Below are 20906 nucleotides of genomic sequence, written 5' to 3' on the forward strand. Positions count from 1 at the left end.
AATTTAATTTTTGCTTGATGCATAAAGTTAAAAGATTAAAACTGATAAAACAAGTTTTAAAAAGAGACTTTTCCATTTGATTACATTTTGTATGATGGATTATGTAGAAAAAGTAGAATTGGGCTGAAAGATCTATCGCTTTATCACCTATTCAGGTTGTAAATCGTGTTTTTAAAAAGTAACTAAGTAATTAATTACTTTTGAAAATAAGTAATCAGTAAAGTAACGGGATTACTTTGAGGAAGTAATAAGTAATTAGTTACTGATTACTTTTTTCAAGTAACTTGACCAACACTGACCTGAAGTCAACTGGACTGAAATGGATGTTTGAATTCTTTTTGTGGCACTGACACCACAAACACTTGCCTGGTTGCAGGGAATGGAATTACGTGCCCTGCTTTGAGTTCCAGTCTACAAAATTTGTGTTTTTAGTCAGCTAGCACTAATTAGTAGGTACTCGTGTCCATCTAAATTATATGTCCTACCTTAGCTAGGGCAGGCAACAATAAAATAATTCAAGTCTGAGAGGGAGCGACCCGCCTCCAGCTACTCTGGGCTCTGTTTTCTGGTTTAAAAAACAAAAGAAAAAGCATCCGACACAAGATTTCTCCAACCACAGGGCTTTTCACCGGTTATACATTGGTAGTTTCCAGTAGTCGTGTATACGTTGTAGCAGTTTACTGTCACCAGGGGGCGGTGTCCATGACAATCGGTCTGTTGGTCCTTTAGCTTAGCGTCTACTGAGAATAGGGCTGAAGTAATAATAGACAAAGACCTTCTTAGTAGTGAAGTGAAACCAAGTGTTAAAAACGGTTTAAACGGTTGTTCTCTGCAGGTGCTTCCTTTGCTTTTCGTGCTGCTCTTTTGATGTTTTACGTTTTAATGAAGGGGGAAAAACCCTTCATGCTGAATTCTGACGTTACTCGCTTTCGTATTCCAGCCCACATTTCTATCAATCAGCTTTCAACCTATGCTTAATGTGAGCACCTAAGAACATCTGTGTAGGTTGTATACCCAGAACTTTTCACTCTGTTCAGTCCAATACCGATGCAAACCGCTTTGCAGTTTTTAAATTCTGCTTGACGTCAAAAGTGAACATTAATTCACGCGTGTGTCCTGTGACCTTCTGGTAGGAGAGGATTTATGCCAGGGATTTCTAGATTTCTGCCTATGGCACCTGAGATTTTCATTTCAGGTGGATGACATAATCTTTTTCTGTTGAGCTGAAAGAAAAAAAATTGTTGGAATATTTGATCTACCAGCTGGATTTTATTAGCAATACAGCCCCTTAAAATCATCCAACAAGTCCTACAAGAAATACTCAGGTCCAAGAGTGTGCATTGAGTTCAATAATAACATGAATAACATAAGATTTACACCTTCATACACGTATAAACATATCAGCAATCAAATTCATCTCCTTGCTTCGAATTTGTTCTTACGCTCGTATCAAAGGCAGGCAGAGGGCCTAACGTTTAAACACTGAACACTTTGTATGTTCTCTGCACACTTTCATACACTTTCTAAACTACATATGCATAAATTATTCTTTTTGTTTTTGCATCACAGGTTTACATATACATGGCTATTAAATTAGTGAGCTGGATTTAAGGCAGCGATCACCAACTCTACTCGGTCTACCTACAGTAAATTCACTTTAAATACCCCACCAACGTAAAAACGACGAACTGGAGCAAAGAAAATCCTACGAGCCCGGCTACACGAGACGTTCTCAGAAGAATGCGGGTTAGCACCACTGATGATGCGAAATGGAAAGAAAGAGGAAACCAAACGTGATGGTGGATGAGAAAAAGCCGACTTTATAAAGCAAGTGGATGTTGGCCATTTTACAGCTCACATACAAAAACAAAAAAGGCTTACAAAAACACGACACGCTCACACTCGCACACAGTGAACTCACGCCGGCTGAAATGGTGAATGACAGAGAGTGACGTGAAGGACAGTGAATGATAAAATATTTTAAGGTGCTTTTACATCGTTTTGTTGTCAGTGTCCATTCTTTGTGAAGAAAACAAAACAGAGATCAGTTACTGAGAACGACACGCTAAGATGGAAATTGCCAATCATTTCACAACAGTACAAACATGAGTAATGACACACTACCCACTCACTCTGACAACAGCTATAAAAGATCCAACAGCAGTTCTGTGATTTCCAAAGGTTTTCAAAATTCCCGTCCTGTATCTGACTTAAATAAATTCATCATAAAACAACAGTAAGTTCTTTTTAGCCCATTAACCATTGTGTTTTTGTTTTTCTGTAATCACTCAGAACCTGGACTTTGAATAATGATGACCATAAAATAACAATCATTCAAATGTAAGTTAGGTACTGTTAAAATATGCTTAAAAAAAATCCCAAAAAAAACAATGTGGTGCTCCGTTCTTTCTAAAAATCATCGTATAACACAGTGAGACCAGCCTTCGTCTTCTAATAAATATAATACCTAAAAAAGGTCAGTAACCTTTCTGCATACACTTTCAACACACTCCTCTCCCCCGAAGCCAGGCGCAGTCAAAATGACCTCTGCTGTGTAAAATCTGAAGTGAGGTTAAAAAAAGAAACCAAAGAGATTGTTTGTGATCAAGTTCAGTAAAAGTGCTTCAATTCTAACGTGAAAATAACTGAACAGCAACAACGTGTTTACTAATCTGGAGCTAAGTCTGTGATAGTGTTTTTCTTCACGTCTGCAGTATTTAAACTTATTGTTCATTTTATTAAATAATATCCCCCAAAGTAAAACAAAAAAACATTTGCTGAACCATCCTTTTACCTGGCATGATGATGCAACACGTTGGCTCCTAATTTGCCAAAACACATCTGGCCTCTGACACAATACTGCTTTCCTTTAACACTCTCTGCACTAAATCTTTGTGGAGACATCTGTAAATAAACACTGAAGTTAACTATAAGTGATTTAAATTTTGAGTTACTGGAGAAAAAAAAGGTATTCTTGGTGATCTTAATGTCCTTAAACAACTGAAAAAGAAAGGAAAGCATCACTGCAGATATACTTCCGTTATTGTCAAAAGTCAAAGGTCACTGGGTGCAGCACAAATCTTCGGTTCTCCATAATAGAAAAATAAGGGTAAAAAGATAAGTTTAAAAAATGCGTTATTACTTTATAGAAGTCTTCCATTAAAGATGGCTAGTTAGAGCTAAGTATTTTGTCTGTGTGAAGCTGACAAGCCACACACATACACGCAAACACAAACGTGTGCTGCAGGTCTTTGTTGATGTCCTGCGGGTGCTGTGCTGAGGAGGGCGACGAACGGGTCATAGAAAGGGGCGGGGTCAGCGGGAGTTTGGAATCATTATAGCTGCTTCACGTAGTTTCCTGGGAAGGTTCCAAACAACTTGCTCCTTCGAGAGGTCCCTTCACAAACACAGAACAATGAAAGGAAACTGTCAGGGCTGAAACACGACTATGGCACAAATGTCAGCTGTAGTCTAGAAATCTGCCAACTGTGGAGATTCAGAACTACACCAACATTTAAGCAGGTTTCATTTTTGAAAAACAAAGAAATGACACTTAATCTGTGCTCAGCTGTGAGGGATATGGTTGTTTTGTCTTCTCCCACAGTCAGTGCTGAAGCCACACTGACATCTAGTGGTGTGTCTAGTTTTTCTACATTTTTATGCTTTAGTTTTCCTCTATTTTTTAGAAGGTTTTAGGTCGTGTTTGTCTTTACACCCTGACTTTAGACATTAAATTAAGGAGGGGGTCCAAAGTTGGTGTTCTCAAATCACATTAATTTCATGGTCCATTCGGTCCATTGTAACTGACTAAACCTTTAACTCATACATTAGTAATGGTTAAAAAGCTAGAAACCAGCACAAACACAACAGGAAAAAATAACAAACAAAAGCACAAAATGCACTGTATAAAGTGTAAAAGTTCCTTGAGGTAAATTCTGTGATTTTTGTGAGTATCTATAAAATTATATCGATTTTTTTGATATATACAGTGGTGGACAGAGTTATCAAATTCCTAATTTAACTGAAAGTAGTTCAGCACTTTATTGGAGTCATTATCAAGTTAAACATTGACTGTATTTATTTTCTGCATTCTTCCTGCTTATTCAGTCAGTGCGCTCATTTCTGCTTCATTTGTTATGACAATTATCGACGTCTTGCTGGTACTTCCTTAATTCTTTGTGCCACAGATTGAACAAAGTGCTGTGGAAACATTCCTCAGAGATTCCAATCCACATTGGCACAATGACATCAACAACCTGCATGCTGCAGCAGAAATCATTTTTTCAATCTTCTGATGTCCAATTTTTCTGAGCCCATGTAAATGGTAGCATCGGTTTCCTGTTTTTAGTTCACAGGAGTGGGTCCCTGTATGGTCTTCTGCTGCTCTTTGTATTCAGAGATGCTCTTCTGCATAACTTGATTATAATGAGTGGTTATTTTAGTTACTGCTGACCTCCTATTAGTTGGAAACAGTCTGGCCATTTTCTATTTTTCAGGCTGTTCTGCAGAGATGGTTATTTGGGAAAATCCTGTACATTTTCATCAGGTCCTCCTGATCATTACTACATGCCTAAATTCATTGAGATGCTGCCATGTGACTGGATGATTGGATTTTATACATTTATAGAAGAGGCAGGCAAGTGTAACAATATAATTCTACTACTTTATACACTTATATAGTGATAAACTCACTTTTAGTTCATCATGTGTTTGGCTCAATGCGTTTTGTATTTCTATCTCTATTACTTTTCTTGGCTGATGTCTGTTCATCTTACCAACAAACCAGCCATCATCGCACTTCTCCATCACATCAACGACGTCTCCCTCCCGCAGCTCCAGCTCATCCTCATTGCGAGGCATGTAGTTGTACAGCGCCTGGTACCTGGGTTGGAAAAGATTTGATTTTTATTCTTTGGCAAGTATTTCTTCACTGTTAAGCAGAGATGGGCAGTAACGCGTAATCTGATTACTTTTTTCAAGTAACGAGTAAAGTAAGGGATTACTATTGCAAAAACGGTAATTAGATTACAGTTACTTTCCCGTAGGAACGCTGCGTTACTAAAACCGTGATTTTTTGCGAGAATGTCTCACGACAGTGACGGACGCGAGTGCGCCGTTAGTGACAACAGCTGTGTGCAGATCAACAATGGATCACATATCGATTGTGGGAGAGAGTATGAGCGTGCAGCGTTTAAAGCGTGGAAGTACTGACCTTACTTTGAGTTTGATTCCATAAAAAGTGACAAAAACATTAGCGTCCATCGTGCGTGGGAAGAAAAATTCTTTTTACAGCGAAAAAAACCCCAAAACTTCCAAGCAAGCACCGAGTAGCTACGACGTAATGGGAAACTCACAGAGAAACTCGCGGATTCTTCAACTGACCGCGGCACACCTGCACCAGGGTAAACCTCCGCCTAACCCACTCCTGCTTTACAGGTGAAAATAGAGCAACAGGACCGCTGGTCTTTGACTTTATTTATTTCCTGCTGTGTTTTACTTGCATCTATTTGAAAGAGTGAGTGTAAACACAAATTATTTTTTATTTTATGTGCTGGAATGTGTCAAAAATAGGTTTAAATGTTAAACTAATTCAAGTCAGAGAATGTTGCATATAATTAAATTTTTGCTTGATGCATAAAGTTAAAAGATTAAAACTGATAAAACAAGTTTAAAAAAGAGACTTTTCCATTTGATTACATTTTGTATGATGGATTATGTAGAAAAAGTAGAATTGGGCTGAAAGATCTATCGCTTTATCACCTATTCAGGTTGTAAATCGGGTTTTTAAAAAGTAACTAAGTAACTAAGTAATTAATTACTTTTGAAAATAAGTAATCAGTAAAGTAACGGGATTACTTTTTTGTCGAAGTAATCAGTAATTAGTTACTGATTACTTTTTTCAAGTAACTTGACCAACACTGCAGTTAAGTACAGCTAATTTAAACTGGATGGGTGCAGTTGTTTTGATTACAGTTAATGCCACACACACACACACACACACACACACACACACACACACACACGCCTTTTAAAGCACAGAGAAAGATGTTAATAGCAATTCAAAAAAAAATTAAAATCATACTACTTACGGGTCTCCTCCACCGTGGAGTGCATCTTGTACTGACCGCTGAGTTTTAGAGACAAAGAGAGAAACACAAATGATTAACACAAATTTGTGTTTTGCCATTTGTGGAGCTTTTGTTTAGTGTTTGAGGAGAAAAGATTTTAGCAAGTTTTTTTGCTCTAAGATACTTTTGATTTTTATCTTCTCACAAAGTGAAATTATAAATCATCATATGACAAAAGAACAAAAAGAAATGAACCAAAAAAAGCATACTGTAGCACGTTATCAGTCATGAATGATATGGTTATTCCCAACATCTCCCTCCTGCACAGAGACAGGAGTGCACTATGAGCATGGTTGAATGAAGACATGCCCCCCTACCCTTCGACCTCTAACGGGTGACAGATAGGACCTCCGGGACAAGATGGGGCTACGAGGGGGTTTACCACCAACAATTGGATCCTGCTTAACAGGCAGAAAGACCAGAAGCAACACACCTATAATCTTTAACAGTAACCAACAGCAACCTCGACTCTGAGCTCTGCACACAGACAGAGTCTAAAGACATGCTGTAAAACATCATCAACATGCTGATGCCAATAAAAAGCCTCCTAATCACAACACAGTACAGTTACAGCTCACAACTCTATTAACAGTTATTCAAGCATGTATTCTGCTGCCTCTAAAATCATCAGCTGGGTACTTACATGTTAATATAATGAGAATTAGTGCCTGAAACTAACAGTACTGCTTGCATTGCATCTATAAATCTGATTATAAATTGTAATTAATCTTTGATATATATAACCAATCAGTTACTTCTCAATTCAGTTCACGTCTTAGTAGTTAGAGAAATACACTATTATGAGAGTTCTTATCATCCTCATCACCACAAATCAACGGCATACTCGTTACATGCCAGCTTTACCTTCACCTTAGGCGACCTACGTCCTTGATGTGGTACAGTTGGGGCAGTGGGGGGACAGCGCTGAGTGGAGGGTGGAGGGGCAATGTTAGCGGGAGGAAGGGGAAAATTTGGCTCTGAGATGGGACATGTCGTGACCGGACTAGAAAGAAAAGGAGAGCTTGAGGGGTGAGAGACAGACCGCTGAGAGGGATCGTCTGGAGGGAAGTGGAGGGGAGGTGGTGAGACAGATGGAGAAATTGGAGGCAGCAGTGACGTTGTGAGCTGAGGAAGGGACGGAGGACGAGGGGAGGCATGGTCACAGGAAGGGACGATACTACGATTGTGCTGCTGTTGTGTGTGGGAGAAAGAGGATGAAGGGCAAGCAGAGGAAAAAGAAGTGGAAAGCAGGGAGGTCACAGGGGGTGGTGTGGAGGGGGAGGAGGGACCATTGTGGGGAAACTGAGTAGATGGAGACACTTCAGCCTACGGGGTAAAGACACACATGTGAATACTCAAGTGTAATCACGGGATGAGCTGCTCTGTTTGTGATTTACTAAACCCCAGACGGGACATGGAGGAAAGTATAATATTAATATATATATATATATAAAAAAAAACAATCTTGTGATAAGTATCCTAATTAACAAAAATATATCCACTAGTTTCCACTGAGTATGAGATGTTTCCAAAAAATCTTGTGATCAGTGTTGAATGGAAATAAGAACACAAGTCTATAATGCGCCCTAGACTAGACTAGATAACAATAATAAAAATAATGTATTAATTTTTTAAATCAGATGCCAAAAATAACACAATTTTTAAAAAAACTGGAAAGAGAACTCAAGTGCCTCTTGAACACTAAATACACCCCCCCCACCCCAAAAAAACAAACAAACAAACAAAAAAACAACCCTGGGTGTACTGCACCTACAGGAGCTGCTCGGCCATGGAAACCAATGCCAAGAAGCTCCTGGTGAACAGTTTCTATGCTGATGTTAATGCCAGAAGAGGTTTGGAGCTCTGCAGTTAATGAGTCAGCATAGTGCTAGCGACTTATACGCACTATGCGCCTCAGCATTTTGCAGTCGCGCAGCAGGAGATGGGAGAAAACAAAACAAAACATAAAAAAAAGGACGATGGGACACACTTGCTAATTTTGGCGGGGAATGACATCATACAGTATATTAACTTAATTCCTCAATGTCCCTTCTAAGGCCCTATAGCATTTCCAAACTCAACAGATGTAGTGCACACCATGCTGTACCTGTGGGCTGTGCATCTGATTTAAAACTCTAACATCCTGCTCTTTCTCACTTCTAGCTTCATCGTCTTCTTCAATGAACAACTCAGTGTATTCCTTTGCTTGTACTGACGGTGGTCTATGTGAGTCAAAACGTTGCCCATTCACATTTTTTGACTGCTCTCCCCACGAAACACATAGGGGCTCCATTGTTACAGGCTTGTGAAGCTGCACTGCTAACTGAAAGCTGCCTGTTGAGTTGCTTGCAGGAGTGACCGCTGGGGGCTTTACGTCCGACTGATGGGATTCTTCCGCTTTTAATGGGAAGAGCCTGCTTTGGGACGTTTTGGTCAGCTTAGCTGCTGAAGAATCTACTGGAGATGATCTCAAAACATCACCATCATCTGTGCTGCTGGAACCATCCAAAAACATGCACAACAGCTCATCATAAGGGTCTTTGACTTGCAGTTTAGTGTCCGGGGTTTCCCTGCTTTTGTTTACTCGTACTGTGGATTTGTGCTCTTGTGCAGGAGGTGTGGCTGATTTTATCGGCTCTGATAAAACCTCAGGCGTAGTAATTCCTAAGTTTGAGTCTTCCTCAGTGATATGCAGTCCTCTGCCACAGTTATATTGAAATGAAGAGTCAGGCAGTGGAGAGGTTAATGAGAAATGGGGGTCTGGAGGAGGAGGAGTAGGGGGGGAGATGGGTGAGACAGCTGTGGTGTGACCTAAACTGAGGTTTGCGTCTTTAAAAGTGGGCGTTCTGGAAAATTCTTTGCAGGCTGTGGTTGCTAGGGATGACAAGGTGAAACTTTTTTGTGGCTGTGCAGATGAGAGTGCTTTGGGCTCTTGAGCCTTTAGGAGAGATGCAAGGTCAGAGGGGAGAGGAGGCGGTGTGGGCGGCAGAGGGGTGTTCGTGAGGGAGCGAGCTTGAGTGGATGCTGACGGCTCCACTGTGAGGGACAGCCACTCGGTGGTGATGGCTTGCAGGTCAAGGCTTCTCAAAGAGGGGTGAGGGGAGGGGGGTTTGTGGGTGGTGGGTGGTGGAGGTGGATGATAGAAAGGCTCCATGAAAATAAAGCAAAAAAAGAAGGAACAGTGGGTGATTTATGAAACTAGAACAGAGACGTGCTGTGTGTTTTTATGTACGTTTTGACTCTTCAAGGTAGAACAGAAGACTTACTATAGTTAAAGTATTCACTAATTACTAGACTACCGTTACACCAGAGGGAAGTTTTGGATCTTTATTTTCTTTTTATTTGGGGTGCAAGTTGATAACCAACAGCTTTTTTTTAAGATGAAGAAATACCCCCCAAAATCACATCTTAATGAATTTATGAAGCCCCTGAAAGAGATGCATTATTTACATTATTGCACTGTCGTACAGTCAAGTAAAGTTTATTTATAGAGCGCATTTGAAAATAAACAGTGTCCTCTGTAATAAACTTTGACTATACATACATCCCATACAACTGTGAGGAAAACTGCATAAAACAGGAAATAAAGAGACCATCACACAAACACGTGATTTTAAACAGTAACAATGTAATTTAACAATAATTAGGCTCTGATTACTTATAACTTTGATAAAATAAATAATAAAAGCCAAGTTCAAGTATAACTTAATCAATATCTTCAAGGCACAAATCTGATCTGAAGTTGCTCTATTGTTTTTTGTGGCTTGACGAGTAAGCAGGCTCTAGACTCTCTTACCTTGACGGGTGTGGAGCTTGGTGTCCTGTTGCTGGGGTAACCATGTGGATCTATGTGATGGGCGGAGCTTTTGGATGGAGATCGCTTGACAAGGTCAACGTAGGACACAGGAAAGATCCCCTGTTTGGTTGTGTCTGGGATTTTCCCCTCATACCAATTCTGATCCACCTGCCTTATCACAATCACTCTCTCACCCTGCACACATCAGACACACCAACAACACACAAACAAGGCACTTAGCTGCAAATCAGGAACGGTGGAATGAACAGGACCCCACAGCAGGTCCTCTCACACTTACTTAAACCACAATGTGGCTTTTTTCCCCATGTCATTTTACATCATTTTGTCCCACTCTTCTTAACGGCGTTGCTTCAGTTCTTTGTCATCAATTTATGCGCATATCATTATGCACTTTCTTGCTTTTGACTCAATCATTGTAACACATCGATTCTTTTCTTTTTCAGCCTTTATGTTATAAATTTGCTGCTGTGCTTGAGATCATTGTCCTGTTGCATGGCTCAGTTTTGGCCTAGCTTTAGGCCTCAAATCTGATATGAATAGAGGAATTTATACAATATGTCTGCTTTATCAAACTGCATTTGATTAGAAGTTCCTTCCTATGGAACAGAGAATACCGGGAATTTAGTTCTTCAGAGGACTGCATTTTTTTTTACTACAATTTAGTAACATCTTTACCTTTAGATATAACTGCAAAAGCCAGCACTTCAAATATTTAAATCAATGACAAAAACATTATAAACATGCTTTAAGTTGAAATACCTTTCTCAGTGACAACTCCACGTTAGTATCAGCGTTAAAGTTGTAGCGGGCCACTGCCTCTCCAATCTCTCTGACATGTGCTGGAGGAGGAGGACGGATTGGCTGCTGCTTCTCTGAAGACGGCATCTTCTGTAAATGTGTGAAAAATGGTGTAAACCTGTATGCGTGTCATGTTGGAGGAGATGCATATTCAAATACAACCAAGCCATATTCAGACCAGAAATCAGCAGCCGACTTACCTCTACATATGCTATAGGGAATATTCCCACTCGCCCACGGTGTTCTCCTTCATACCAGTTGTTATCTATCTGCCTGATGATGTTCACTGCATCACCCTTTTTAAATGTCAGCTCCCTGTAACACAGTTTTATGAGTGAAGGGCCTCTGCATGCATCTTTCATCCACTGCATGGACATAACATAGCAGCTGAACAAGACACGGTGACTTCTGCAGCACGAGCATCGGTGACAAAATGTCAGCCAGGAAAGCAAAATAATATAAGTAATAAGAGCAAAATAATAAGAGACAGCAATGCAGAAAGCAGCTTTATTCATGCATACATCTAAAAGAAAAAAAAACCCCATCAGATTATGGTGGTAAGGTGTTATACTGGTATACATGAAAGCAATATTACAACTACAAAATGTAAATAAAGGACATTGAGTTTGCTGACGTGCAGTTAGATGTCTGCGTTCTTAGACTCGGCTCTCTCACGCGTGCACTCTAAGCTTGTTGTACTCACTTGCTCGTTTGTGCCTTAAAATCATAAATGGCTCTTGCAGGTTGTTTCTGATGGAGGAGAGAGAACAGAATAAGTTGTGTCATCTGTTTATGGGAGACCTAAAAGAGTGGAGTGAGAGAAAGAAAGCCCACAAGCATTACCAGGTATATGAAACACGTATGTAACATAATTATTTTGAATTTTTAAGAATAAATATAAATATCAATGTGCTACAGAACTGGGAAATTAAAGACAAAGACGTTACCCTTTTGAGCACATTGATTACATGTTATTTGAGAGAAATGCACCGTGTATAAATGTGTTAAGTGCACCACCAGTTCCAATGTTGTACCTCTCTGTCAGGAGTGGGTCTTCTGTTCTGGGGTGTGTGGCGTCCATCCAGTGTGGAACTCCTGGAGATGTCCTGGTCTGTGATTAGCAGAGACACATGAAAAGGTTCACACGAGTTACTAAGCGAACATGCCACATCACCTACCATACAAAGTGTGATCTGGGAAACAGTGATGATGCCACTCAAACAGGTAAATGAGGGAATGGAAGCTTGGGTCATAAACAGGTGTGTTTTATTTGTTTTTCATTGGAGAAAACAAGGTGATTGGACAACAGCACAAATAGACACATGCGATGCTACAAAATACCCGGAAAACAAAATGAAACACGGGGAATACAGAGCAAAAAAATATGGCAAACAACAAAAACGTAGGATCAAAAGGATTACGGGAAAGAAAATGACCTGGTAATAATGCGATAACTATAAATAAATGTTTGAAACAGACAAATGATACAAGAAAAACAAAATGCATTAAAAAAAAAAAAAAGGAACATTCACAACAATTTACCCCAAACATCAACCTTGTCTCTTAGAAGTTATATTTCTTTACAAATAAACTGAAATAACAAATACGGTTTGAAGGAAACTGTAACCAGATTATTATTTCTTACTCTGAACATGAAAGTAGATTTTTTGAACACATTCACTGACAACACATTTAAAACAAAAGTGTTTGATCAATATCCACCTGAAGTAACTACACATCCTGTTCTGTTTTGTGATTTGAGGTTTAGACACTGCCTAAACCCAACTATAAATTCAAGTCTACACGTAAACCTCGGCTTCTGGTGAGAGAATTCAATTCTTTGTATAGCCAAACTCCAAAATCCAGTTAATGACTCGTTCATTAGGAGCCTAAAAGTAAGGTGTAAAGAAATATTACATCTTTGAGACAGGATTACAGAGCAATATACTGTAAATTCTCAAATATCTGTCTTCCAAAATTGCATAAAACAAAGCCAGCATTTGAAACAATCCCTCTCCTGTTTCAAACCCTTTTCATCAGTGCTAAAACAGACTTATTATACTTGGACCATGTTATTTGTATCCCTCACTGTACTTTTGTACTATTTCACTGTAATAGTTCAGCTTCTCCACTGTTTTCTTCATCTGTTCATTGAGGATCTGCCAATAAAACTCCACATTCTGTGCAGTGTTTCAAATTAAAGCAGAAGCACTGTCCTCTTATTTTACTAAAAAAATAGCAGGAAGCTTCACTCACATTAACTTAACAAAATAAACAAATAGCCAGATTTGTCTCGAGAATTTACAGTAAATGGGTCTTAATCAATGCCATACAATTAAACAGAAAAGCATGGTAATGGAAGTGTCGGCAGATCAATGAGGAGAACTGGGCAACGAGTGCAGACAAAACTGAAAGAGACACTGAGATAAATGTAAGTGGATGTATATGTGCCTTCGTGTATTTATGCTTGTATGCATGCATGTATTTGTTGTGAAACACACTCATGTTAAGTGACTGCTAAGTGTAGTGTGTATCTGAGGTGTTACATGTGTGTTATTTCCACCTGAGTAACAGAGACCATTTCCATTGCCCTGCTCCTCTCCATAATCATTGTTGTTTGAGGTCTCCAACTGTCGTCCATAACAGGCACTGATTGGTGACTGTATCCGTGGTGACTGTAACCGTGGTGTTGAGGGCTCTCCTCTATATGAGGCATACCCAGTGGGGCTACTGTCTGGGTACAACGATGCAGAGGAGTGACCGCCGTGCCAACACCCCCTCCTTCCCCGCAACGAGGAGCTGCGTTCTGGCACATTTGGCAGCAGTTCTGCCAAGATTCTTCTCAGGATGCTATCATCAGGTGCCCGAGGGTTTCTGTGGCCTCTCTCTGCTTGAATGTGCTCATATATGTCTCTCAAAGCTGCATCTAGCGCTTCGTAAATTGCCTGTTTAGACTTGGGTCTGCTACCTCGACCTCCGCCCCCACTGCATCTTCTAGAGGTAGGTGGTGAGCCCTTTTTCCTGCGGAAAGGCACTGGACTGACCAGGAAGGCCAGCTTGGACATCGATTGCTGGGATTGTGAGCTCTGGTTTTGGGAATGGCTGCTGCGGGTCTGCTGTGAAGGTCTCTGGTGCTCCTGTCGCGCGCGTTCCCGCTCATGACGTATCATGGTTGTGAAACGGGTATATGAAGCCGGGCAGCGGCCTTTGCAGGTGCTGATGAGATGGCGGTGTTGGTAGCCTTGGCTCTGGCCAAGACTCTGGTGACCAGGATGATGGTGGTGATGGTGGTGGTGGTGACGGAGGTGGTGGTGATGGTGGTGGAGGGTGGAAGAGCCGTATAGGCTCTCAGAGGAGGTTAGTGAGCAATGGTCAAAGTCACTCTCACTGCAAAATGACGAGCCTTCAACCTGAATGAAGTCACTGAGGTCAGAGGCAACAGCGTCTTGTTCACTGTCAGAATAGTCTGGGTTGGCTTGGGGGCCTTGGAGAACAGGAGGAGCGGGGAAGGACCGTCCACGCCCGGGGTCTGGTCCAACACGAGGCTGTCCCTCAGGGGGGCTACGAGGTCGGTGTAAGTGATCCATGGTTTGAGGTACTGTTCCACTGTTTCCATTGTTGTCTTCTTCCAGTAAAGACTCTATTGAAAAACGGCGTTTTGGATAACTGGGTGTGACACCACCACCACTGCTAGCTCGAGATGATGAGCCACCTGGTGTGGTGGTGCCTGAAGGCACCTCGCCATCACCCAAGTTAGGCATGGATTTGGATTTCTGAATAAGACGCTCATATTCAGAAATGCGGTTTGGCACCATATCACGTGGCACTTCCACACCCCAGGAGGGTGTCCAAGGAGAGAGGCGATGCCGAAGCAGATGAGGCTGACGCTCTAGATCCAGGATGCGCGCACGGACCGACCGGATGACTTCAGATGGAATTAGCTGAGCTCTGTCGATCTGGTGCATCTTTCGATAGAGCTGGAGAAAGCCCGGCGAGTCGTGTGCTCGTCGTCGATGGAGACGGGGTAATGAACGAGTAGATGATGATACTGTGGAGAGATTTCCATCGCATACCAGTGACCCAGCACTCTCTGAGCGGGTAGCATTTCGTCCACCCGAGCTAGAACGCCCATCGTTGAGTAGGTCATCACAACTGCGTGACTTTAGCTTGGCAGGAGAAGCTGGCGCAGCCTCTGCACTGCTCCACGTCTCAGCATTCTGGCGTTTTGTCTGCCAGCTGTTCTTACAACAGACAGACTGTTTGGAGGAAGAGCTGCCATCTTGGCTGCCATCCTCATTTGAATTGAGAGGGTCAGATGGGACTGGGGGAACAAAGGGCTGCTGATAAGGACCTGGAGAGGTCAAACTGTTTGAATACATGCTGCATGCGTCCCCACCTTTTAGATGTCCAATAGAAAGCAGCGTGGTGAGAGAGAAGAAGGAGGAAAGCAAGTTAAGAAATAATACCCAGCAAAACAGTAGAAGAGCTGGGGAGAGGGAGAATAAACAGGAGAGAAGAATGGATGGAAAAAACAGATGACTTGATGTTCTTTTTTTTTTTTCCTTCAGACTTCCACCAATCAGTGAACTTTAAGGTTTATACCAGAAAGGCATCATATTGCAAAAAACCCAACAAAATCATATAAGCACAGTTCACATGCATGTGTTGGGAAAAGAAGGGAAAACAAACACAACCTGACCTAGGGTGAGCCTTTGGTGGCTAAACAGTAATGGTAACTTTCTTCTGGATTTGCCAAACAGCAAAATACAAAAAAATATCTCTTTTCATGAAATACCCAGAAGTGAAAGAAGCTGCATCTGTGAAAGCGTGGCTACCTTTGGCTCTGGAGGGTGAGGATGGTGAGGAACGAATGACGGGTTTCTTTAGGCTGCTGCTGGGTCTGTAGGCATCCACTGGTTTAGGGGAAGTTGCAGCTCGGCTCTGAGATGGAGCATTCACTTGGGAGCTTGACGGCTCAGACTTCCTTCTCTTCCTGTAGTCACTGGCAGCACTACAATAAAGAATGGGCCAAACAGTCAGTGAATCCAGTTTGCAGAAGGCGAATACAGACACTATAAATCTCCTGTGGGAGCACTGTTTATTTACCAAAGTCATGAGTAGTTGAATTGACAACAGGCAAAAAATTAATTAATTAAAAGTAACCCAGTAGTTTTAAGAAATAACCTCTTTTGTAAGAAATGATGCTACTGACAAAAGGAGATGTTAAATTTACATAGAATATGTCTGTGAAGGTTCTCAGTCATCCAGGTCATCGTAGTCAAAGGAGCTTGCAAAGAAAAGTGTCTGGACTTCTTTAAGTTGCTTGAAGACGTTTCGCCTCTCATCCGAGAAGCTTCTTCAGTTCTAAGGTCAAATGGTGGAGAGTCCCAGATATAAAACTAGTGGGAGTAACCCCCCACAGAGGGACAAAAGGACCCCCTGATGATCCTCTAATCACCTGAGCCAAGGTGTGAGACTGGGTGTGGGTCCCAATCAGCCAGAGTTTCGGGTGTGTTCATTGTGAAACCTGGCCCCACCTTATCATGCGAATTCCTGAGGTCAGATGGCCCAGGATGTGAGTGGGCGTTAAGGCGTCTGGGAAGGGATCTCAAAAATGGATTATAGATGGCAGAGAGTTGGTGTCGTAAACCCCCGCCTCTGTTCAAAGATGGTCGCTCACAGTGGACATAGATGGCTTCTTTCACTCCTCTTTCAAACCATCTGTCCTCTCTGTCCAAAATGTGAACATTGGCATCCTCGAAAGAGTGTCCTTTATCCTTAAGATGCAGATGGACTGCTGAGTCTTGTCCTGTGGAGGTGGCTCTTCTGTGTTGTGCCATGCGCTTGTGAAGTGGCTGTTTGGTCTCTCCAATGTAGAGGTCTGAGCATTCCTCGCTGCACTGTACAGCATACACCACATTGTTAAGTCTGTGTTTTGGCGTTTTGTCTTTCGGGTGAACCAGTTTTTGTCTGAGCGTGTTACTGGGTCTGAAATGCACCGGGGTGTCATGCTTGGAGAAAACTCTCCTGAGTTTTTCTGATACACCGGCTACATAGGGGATGACAATGTTGTTGCGTCTGTCCTTCTTATCCTCCCTCGCTGGTGTCTGGTCTTCTTTTCTGTGCCTCTTTGCTGACTTTAAGAAGAAGAAGGCCCGAAGAAGGCCACTGAAGAAGCTTCTCGGATGAGTAGTGAAACGTCTTCAAGCAACTTAAAGAAGTCCAGACGCTTTTCTTTGCAAGCTCCTTTGACTTTACATAGAATACTTTATAGGTTTTATATATTGAGAGAATGTTAAAATCACTATGATCAATATGAAAACCTTGAATACATTTCTAGTATATCTAAGATCATCATACAAAGTACCAGATTATACTTAAATCCAAAAACAAAACAAAGGGAATAAAGTAACTTGAGTTTTAAATGTTAAAAATCCAAGGGGGCTTTCTGTTCAGGACAGTTAAATAAATGACCCGGCCTATTCATCACATCCCCGCTCTGCCCTCTCTCTTCACAGAGTATAATGCATCTGAATAAGCAGGCCATTGATGAAAGGGAGTGGGATGAGGGGAGGAATGGGGGTTGAGGGAAGGACAGGAGGTGAAGAGCAGCATCAATAGGTTTGCTGGGTTCATTTATTCTGGCTCAGCTCATGAAAAAAAAAAAAAACGAGGCAAAGCGCCCTACCATCAGTGACAAAAGCAAAATTAAGACTTCACAAGTCATCATTTACTGCACACGCACGAGATGTTTGTGCGAGCGACAATATGAGAAAGACCTTAGTTTTTCTACTGAGCTGAATCACAACACGGACAGCTGCTGGTGAAAGGATGGGGGAGGGGGAAGAGGGGATGAGGGTGATGCAGAGGAAAATAAAAGAAGCAGCAGTTACCTTGCAGGTCTCTCTGGAGCCTTGTCAGCAGGAGTGATGTGGAGGGATGTCTGGAATAGGGCAGACAACAAAAGAGAAAAGTGAGCCCCGCAGGAACAAAGACTTGAGGCAGAGCAGCTTACAATACACAGCCTGCATGCGGTTGTTGCTGTGCCACACTCAAAACACTCCCCCAGCGTAAGGCGCAATGGATGCTGGTTCCACATGGCACACCTGACCAAGAAGAGGCCCTGCTGGTGCACACATACCGAAGACAAATTTCTGGTCTCTGTCGTGCTGCTCTGAAGGATGATGGAAAAGGTGATGCACTGAAGGGTGTTATGGAGGTTCAGCTCAGGGGGGCAAATGTTACCCTGCAAAAACTGGCATGGATCAGCTGGAATGGGTCTTAGTGGTATAGAGTGTTCAACGCTGATGACAAAAGTAGGGAAATCAACAGCATCGATTGCAATCACATTTATACTGGGATAAATGTGTGATTACCCTATGATGACTTGGGTAGGTGCAAGTCCCCAACCCCCATGATCATGAACTAGACTGAATTGGATTGAGAAAAATGATGGGTGGACACTTATGTCTGAAGCATCTATTGGTTTTCTAAAGTTTTGAGCTCATACTGTAATGTTACCAAAGGCTGATAAAAAAGAATGACGTGAACCAGCACTTCAAAGCTTCAAATGTTCAACAGCCTTCACAAAACAACCCACTCAAATTTTAGTAAATGGCTAGCATTTTAATTTAAACTCACAGTACATTCATTTTTAGCAGTCGTATCTTAAATATGTCTTAGCAATCGAGATCCTGATTGCTGTAACGGGTTAGAAATGGTACAATTAACACTACTGGAACACTTGTGAATGTGAGATTACCTCAATGCGCTGGCGAGCGGAGATGTCTGGATTATAATCCAGCCGTTTTTTAGGAGGCTTGAGCCCCAAGCAGCAGCAGTGAGCAGGAAGGGGAGGAGAAGAGGAGGAGGAATAAGAAGGTGAAGATGGAGGAGGTGAAGGAGGAGAAGCGGTGGTGACATCATGGGGGGGAAACAAACAAAAAAAAAAAACATGTGGAGAGAGTGACACCTGTTAGAGAATCTGAGTAACCACAGACAACCACAGCACATGTGATTTGCTTGTATCAGACACTTGTGCACTTACACCAACACATTGACACACACCTACATATATCTATTCATCACACACGTTCTTTGATATACACTTTCTAATGTATTCTATTTATTAGTTTTTTCCCTTAAACTGCAGATTGTCGAGGCTAAAACAACGCAGGCCTACTACACCAGTCTATAAACCACACCAACACACGCAACTGTGCCTATTTACCACACACACATGCAGAGTGTAAGAACAAGCTGTAAGCAAAAAGCAAAGTGAAGCACAAGCTGCGACATTGTGTTTCTTTGAGAGTGCAAGGACTTGCACAATCAAATGCTGTGACTTATCGCCTCAATCGAAAACTGAACACAGTGTGTGGTTCTGACCGTGGCCGTATCAGTCAGATAAAATGTCTACACTCTAAGGGCTTATTGAATGATGTGAAACAGTGAAAACATTGCAGGTAGAAATCTCACAAAACAGCTAAACATGACTGTGAGAAGACAGAAAGTCATGCTAGATCTGAATGTGAAATTTTCACCTGAACATTTCGAATAAGCCCAGCAAGTCAACACCTGATGTCATGCGCTGGCATGGACAGAGGCATGTCCATGTGACACTTTGTAAATCAGACAGGTTGTGGGTAATTTGATCCCACATTTATGACTGGAGGCGATCTCTGTTTCAAGTCACTATGACATTATTACCACTTACATCCATCAGAGGGCACTAAAGCATTTAGCTTCAAAGTATGCAGAGAGTTCCCTCATAGTACTGCAAGGATCAAATGAATAAACAGGGTATGTAAAGGCAGATTGACAAATAAATACTGGCATGTACAGTACTACGCAAAAGTCTTGAGCCATTCTTATTCTTTATGTTCTTCACCACAGTCTGAACTCTCTCAGGCAGCTTTCTTGTCATTTCTTTAAGTAGACTTCAGCAATAGTTCTCCAGGCTGCAGCTCTTTTTTCAGTGTTTCTGCCTTTTGTTTTGTTCTCTGTCAAGATGATACCACAAGGCTTCATTAATATTAATGTCCCGGCTCTGGGAAGGCCAATACATAACTGATAGTGTTTTACTTCCTAGGTATGCTTTACAGCATTGGCATTGCTTTTGAGGTCATTATCATGCTGAAAAATTAAGCCACCAGACGCTTTCTCCCAATACCACAGGCTGAAATGCCCCAAACCATGACAGTGCCTCCACTGTGTTTTATAGATGGCTGCAGACACTGTTGTACCTCTCTCTAGACCTCCTCTGTACATACTGATTACAATTTGTGAACAAAAAGTTTCAAATTCAGATACATGATTATAAAGCCTGCTGCCAATCAGCTGAAGGATTAGCTGCATCTCTCAGGTCTTGTCAGGTCTTTACTGATTTTTTCCTACTTCTCGAGGACATGACTTTTAGCTGTAACCATTTTTTTATGCCTTCTTAGGTCATTTCTTATTTTGTCCCCAACTTGTCCAGTTTCCTAGAAATTTTTAAAACTCACACTGCACACCAAGTTTTACAACAATAGTATGTTATGCCTGTCAACTATTTTCATGGATTTAGCTAAAGAAATGGGAACAAATTATGTGTTTTTTGTGACAGGCTGCTAGTAACAAAGTGCCTAAAGGTAATATTTAAAACTGCTTCTTTGACAAGTTGTCATACAGTGGGGCAAAAAAGTATTTAGTCAGCCACCGATTGTGCAGGTTCCCCCACCTAAAATGATGACAGAGGTCAGTAATTTGCACCAGAGGTACACTTCAACTGTGAGAGACAGAATGTGAAAAAAAAAAAAATCCATGAATCCACATGGTAGGATTTGTAAAGAATTTATTCATAAATCAGGGTGGAAAATAAGTATTTGGTCAATAACAAAAATACGACTCAATACTTTGTAACATAACCTTTGTTGGCAATAACAGAGGGCAAACGTTTACTATAGGTCTTTACCAGGTTTGCACACACAGTAGCTGGTATTTTGGCCCATTCCTCCATGCAGATCTTCTCGAGAGCAGTGATGTTTTGGGGCTGTCGCCGAGCAACACGGACTTTCAACTCCCGCCACAGATTTTCTATGGGGTTGAGGTCTGGAGACTGGCTAGGCCACTCCAGGACTTTCAAATGCTTCTTACGGAGCCACTCCTTTGTTGCCCGGGCGGTG

General features: G+C 41.6%; 1 protein-coding gene across 14 annotated transcripts in view; it reads right to left on the reverse strand.

Moving 5' to 3' along the window:
- Positions 1-309: 309 nt before the first annotated feature.
- Positions 310-20906, reverse strand: part of LOC146667822 (sorbin and SH3 domain-containing protein 2-like) — a 56205-nt gene continuing 35608 nt past the window's right edge. For 3 of the 14 annotated variants that reach the window (XM_085409518.1, XM_085409512.1, XM_085409517.1), the window contains 14 exons: positions 18506-18562; positions 17637-17686; positions 15579-15754; positions 11778-11854; positions 11447-11544; positions 10944-11058; positions 10705-10833; positions 9925-10119; positions 8236-9276; positions 6993-7454; positions 6446-6529; positions 6090-6127; positions 4776-4882; positions 387-3397 (listed from right to left, as the gene is read on the reverse strand). In XM_085409518.1, coding sequence (XP_085265644.1) covers positions 3336-3397; positions 4776-4882; positions 6090-6127; positions 6446-6529; positions 6993-7454; positions 8236-9276; positions 9925-10119; positions 10705-10833; positions 10944-11058; positions 11447-11544; positions 11778-11854; positions 15579-15754; positions 17637-17686; positions 18506-18562 — 2691 coding nt within the window. In that variant the 3' untranslated portion in view covers positions 387-3335. Of the gene's footprint in view, positions 3398-4775; positions 4883-6089; positions 6128-6445; positions 6530-6992; positions 7455-8235; positions 9277-9924; positions 10120-10704; positions 10834-10943; positions 11059-11446; positions 11545-11777; positions 11855-13306; positions 15140-15578; positions 15755-17636; positions 17687-18505; positions 18563-20906 lie in introns of all 14 variants that reach the window. The other 11 variants (XM_085409511.1, XM_085409516.1, XM_085409525.1 and 8 more) reach the window with 10 other exon arrangements.

Source organism: Rhamphochromis longiceps, linkage group LG6 (genome assembly GCF_057381845.1).
Source record: "Rhamphochromis longiceps isolate RC_006_pf linkage group LG6, R_longiceps_female_GT1.1, whole genome shotgun sequence".
NCBI lineage: Eukaryota > Metazoa > Chordata > Actinopteri > Cichliformes > Cichlidae > Rhamphochromis > Rhamphochromis longiceps.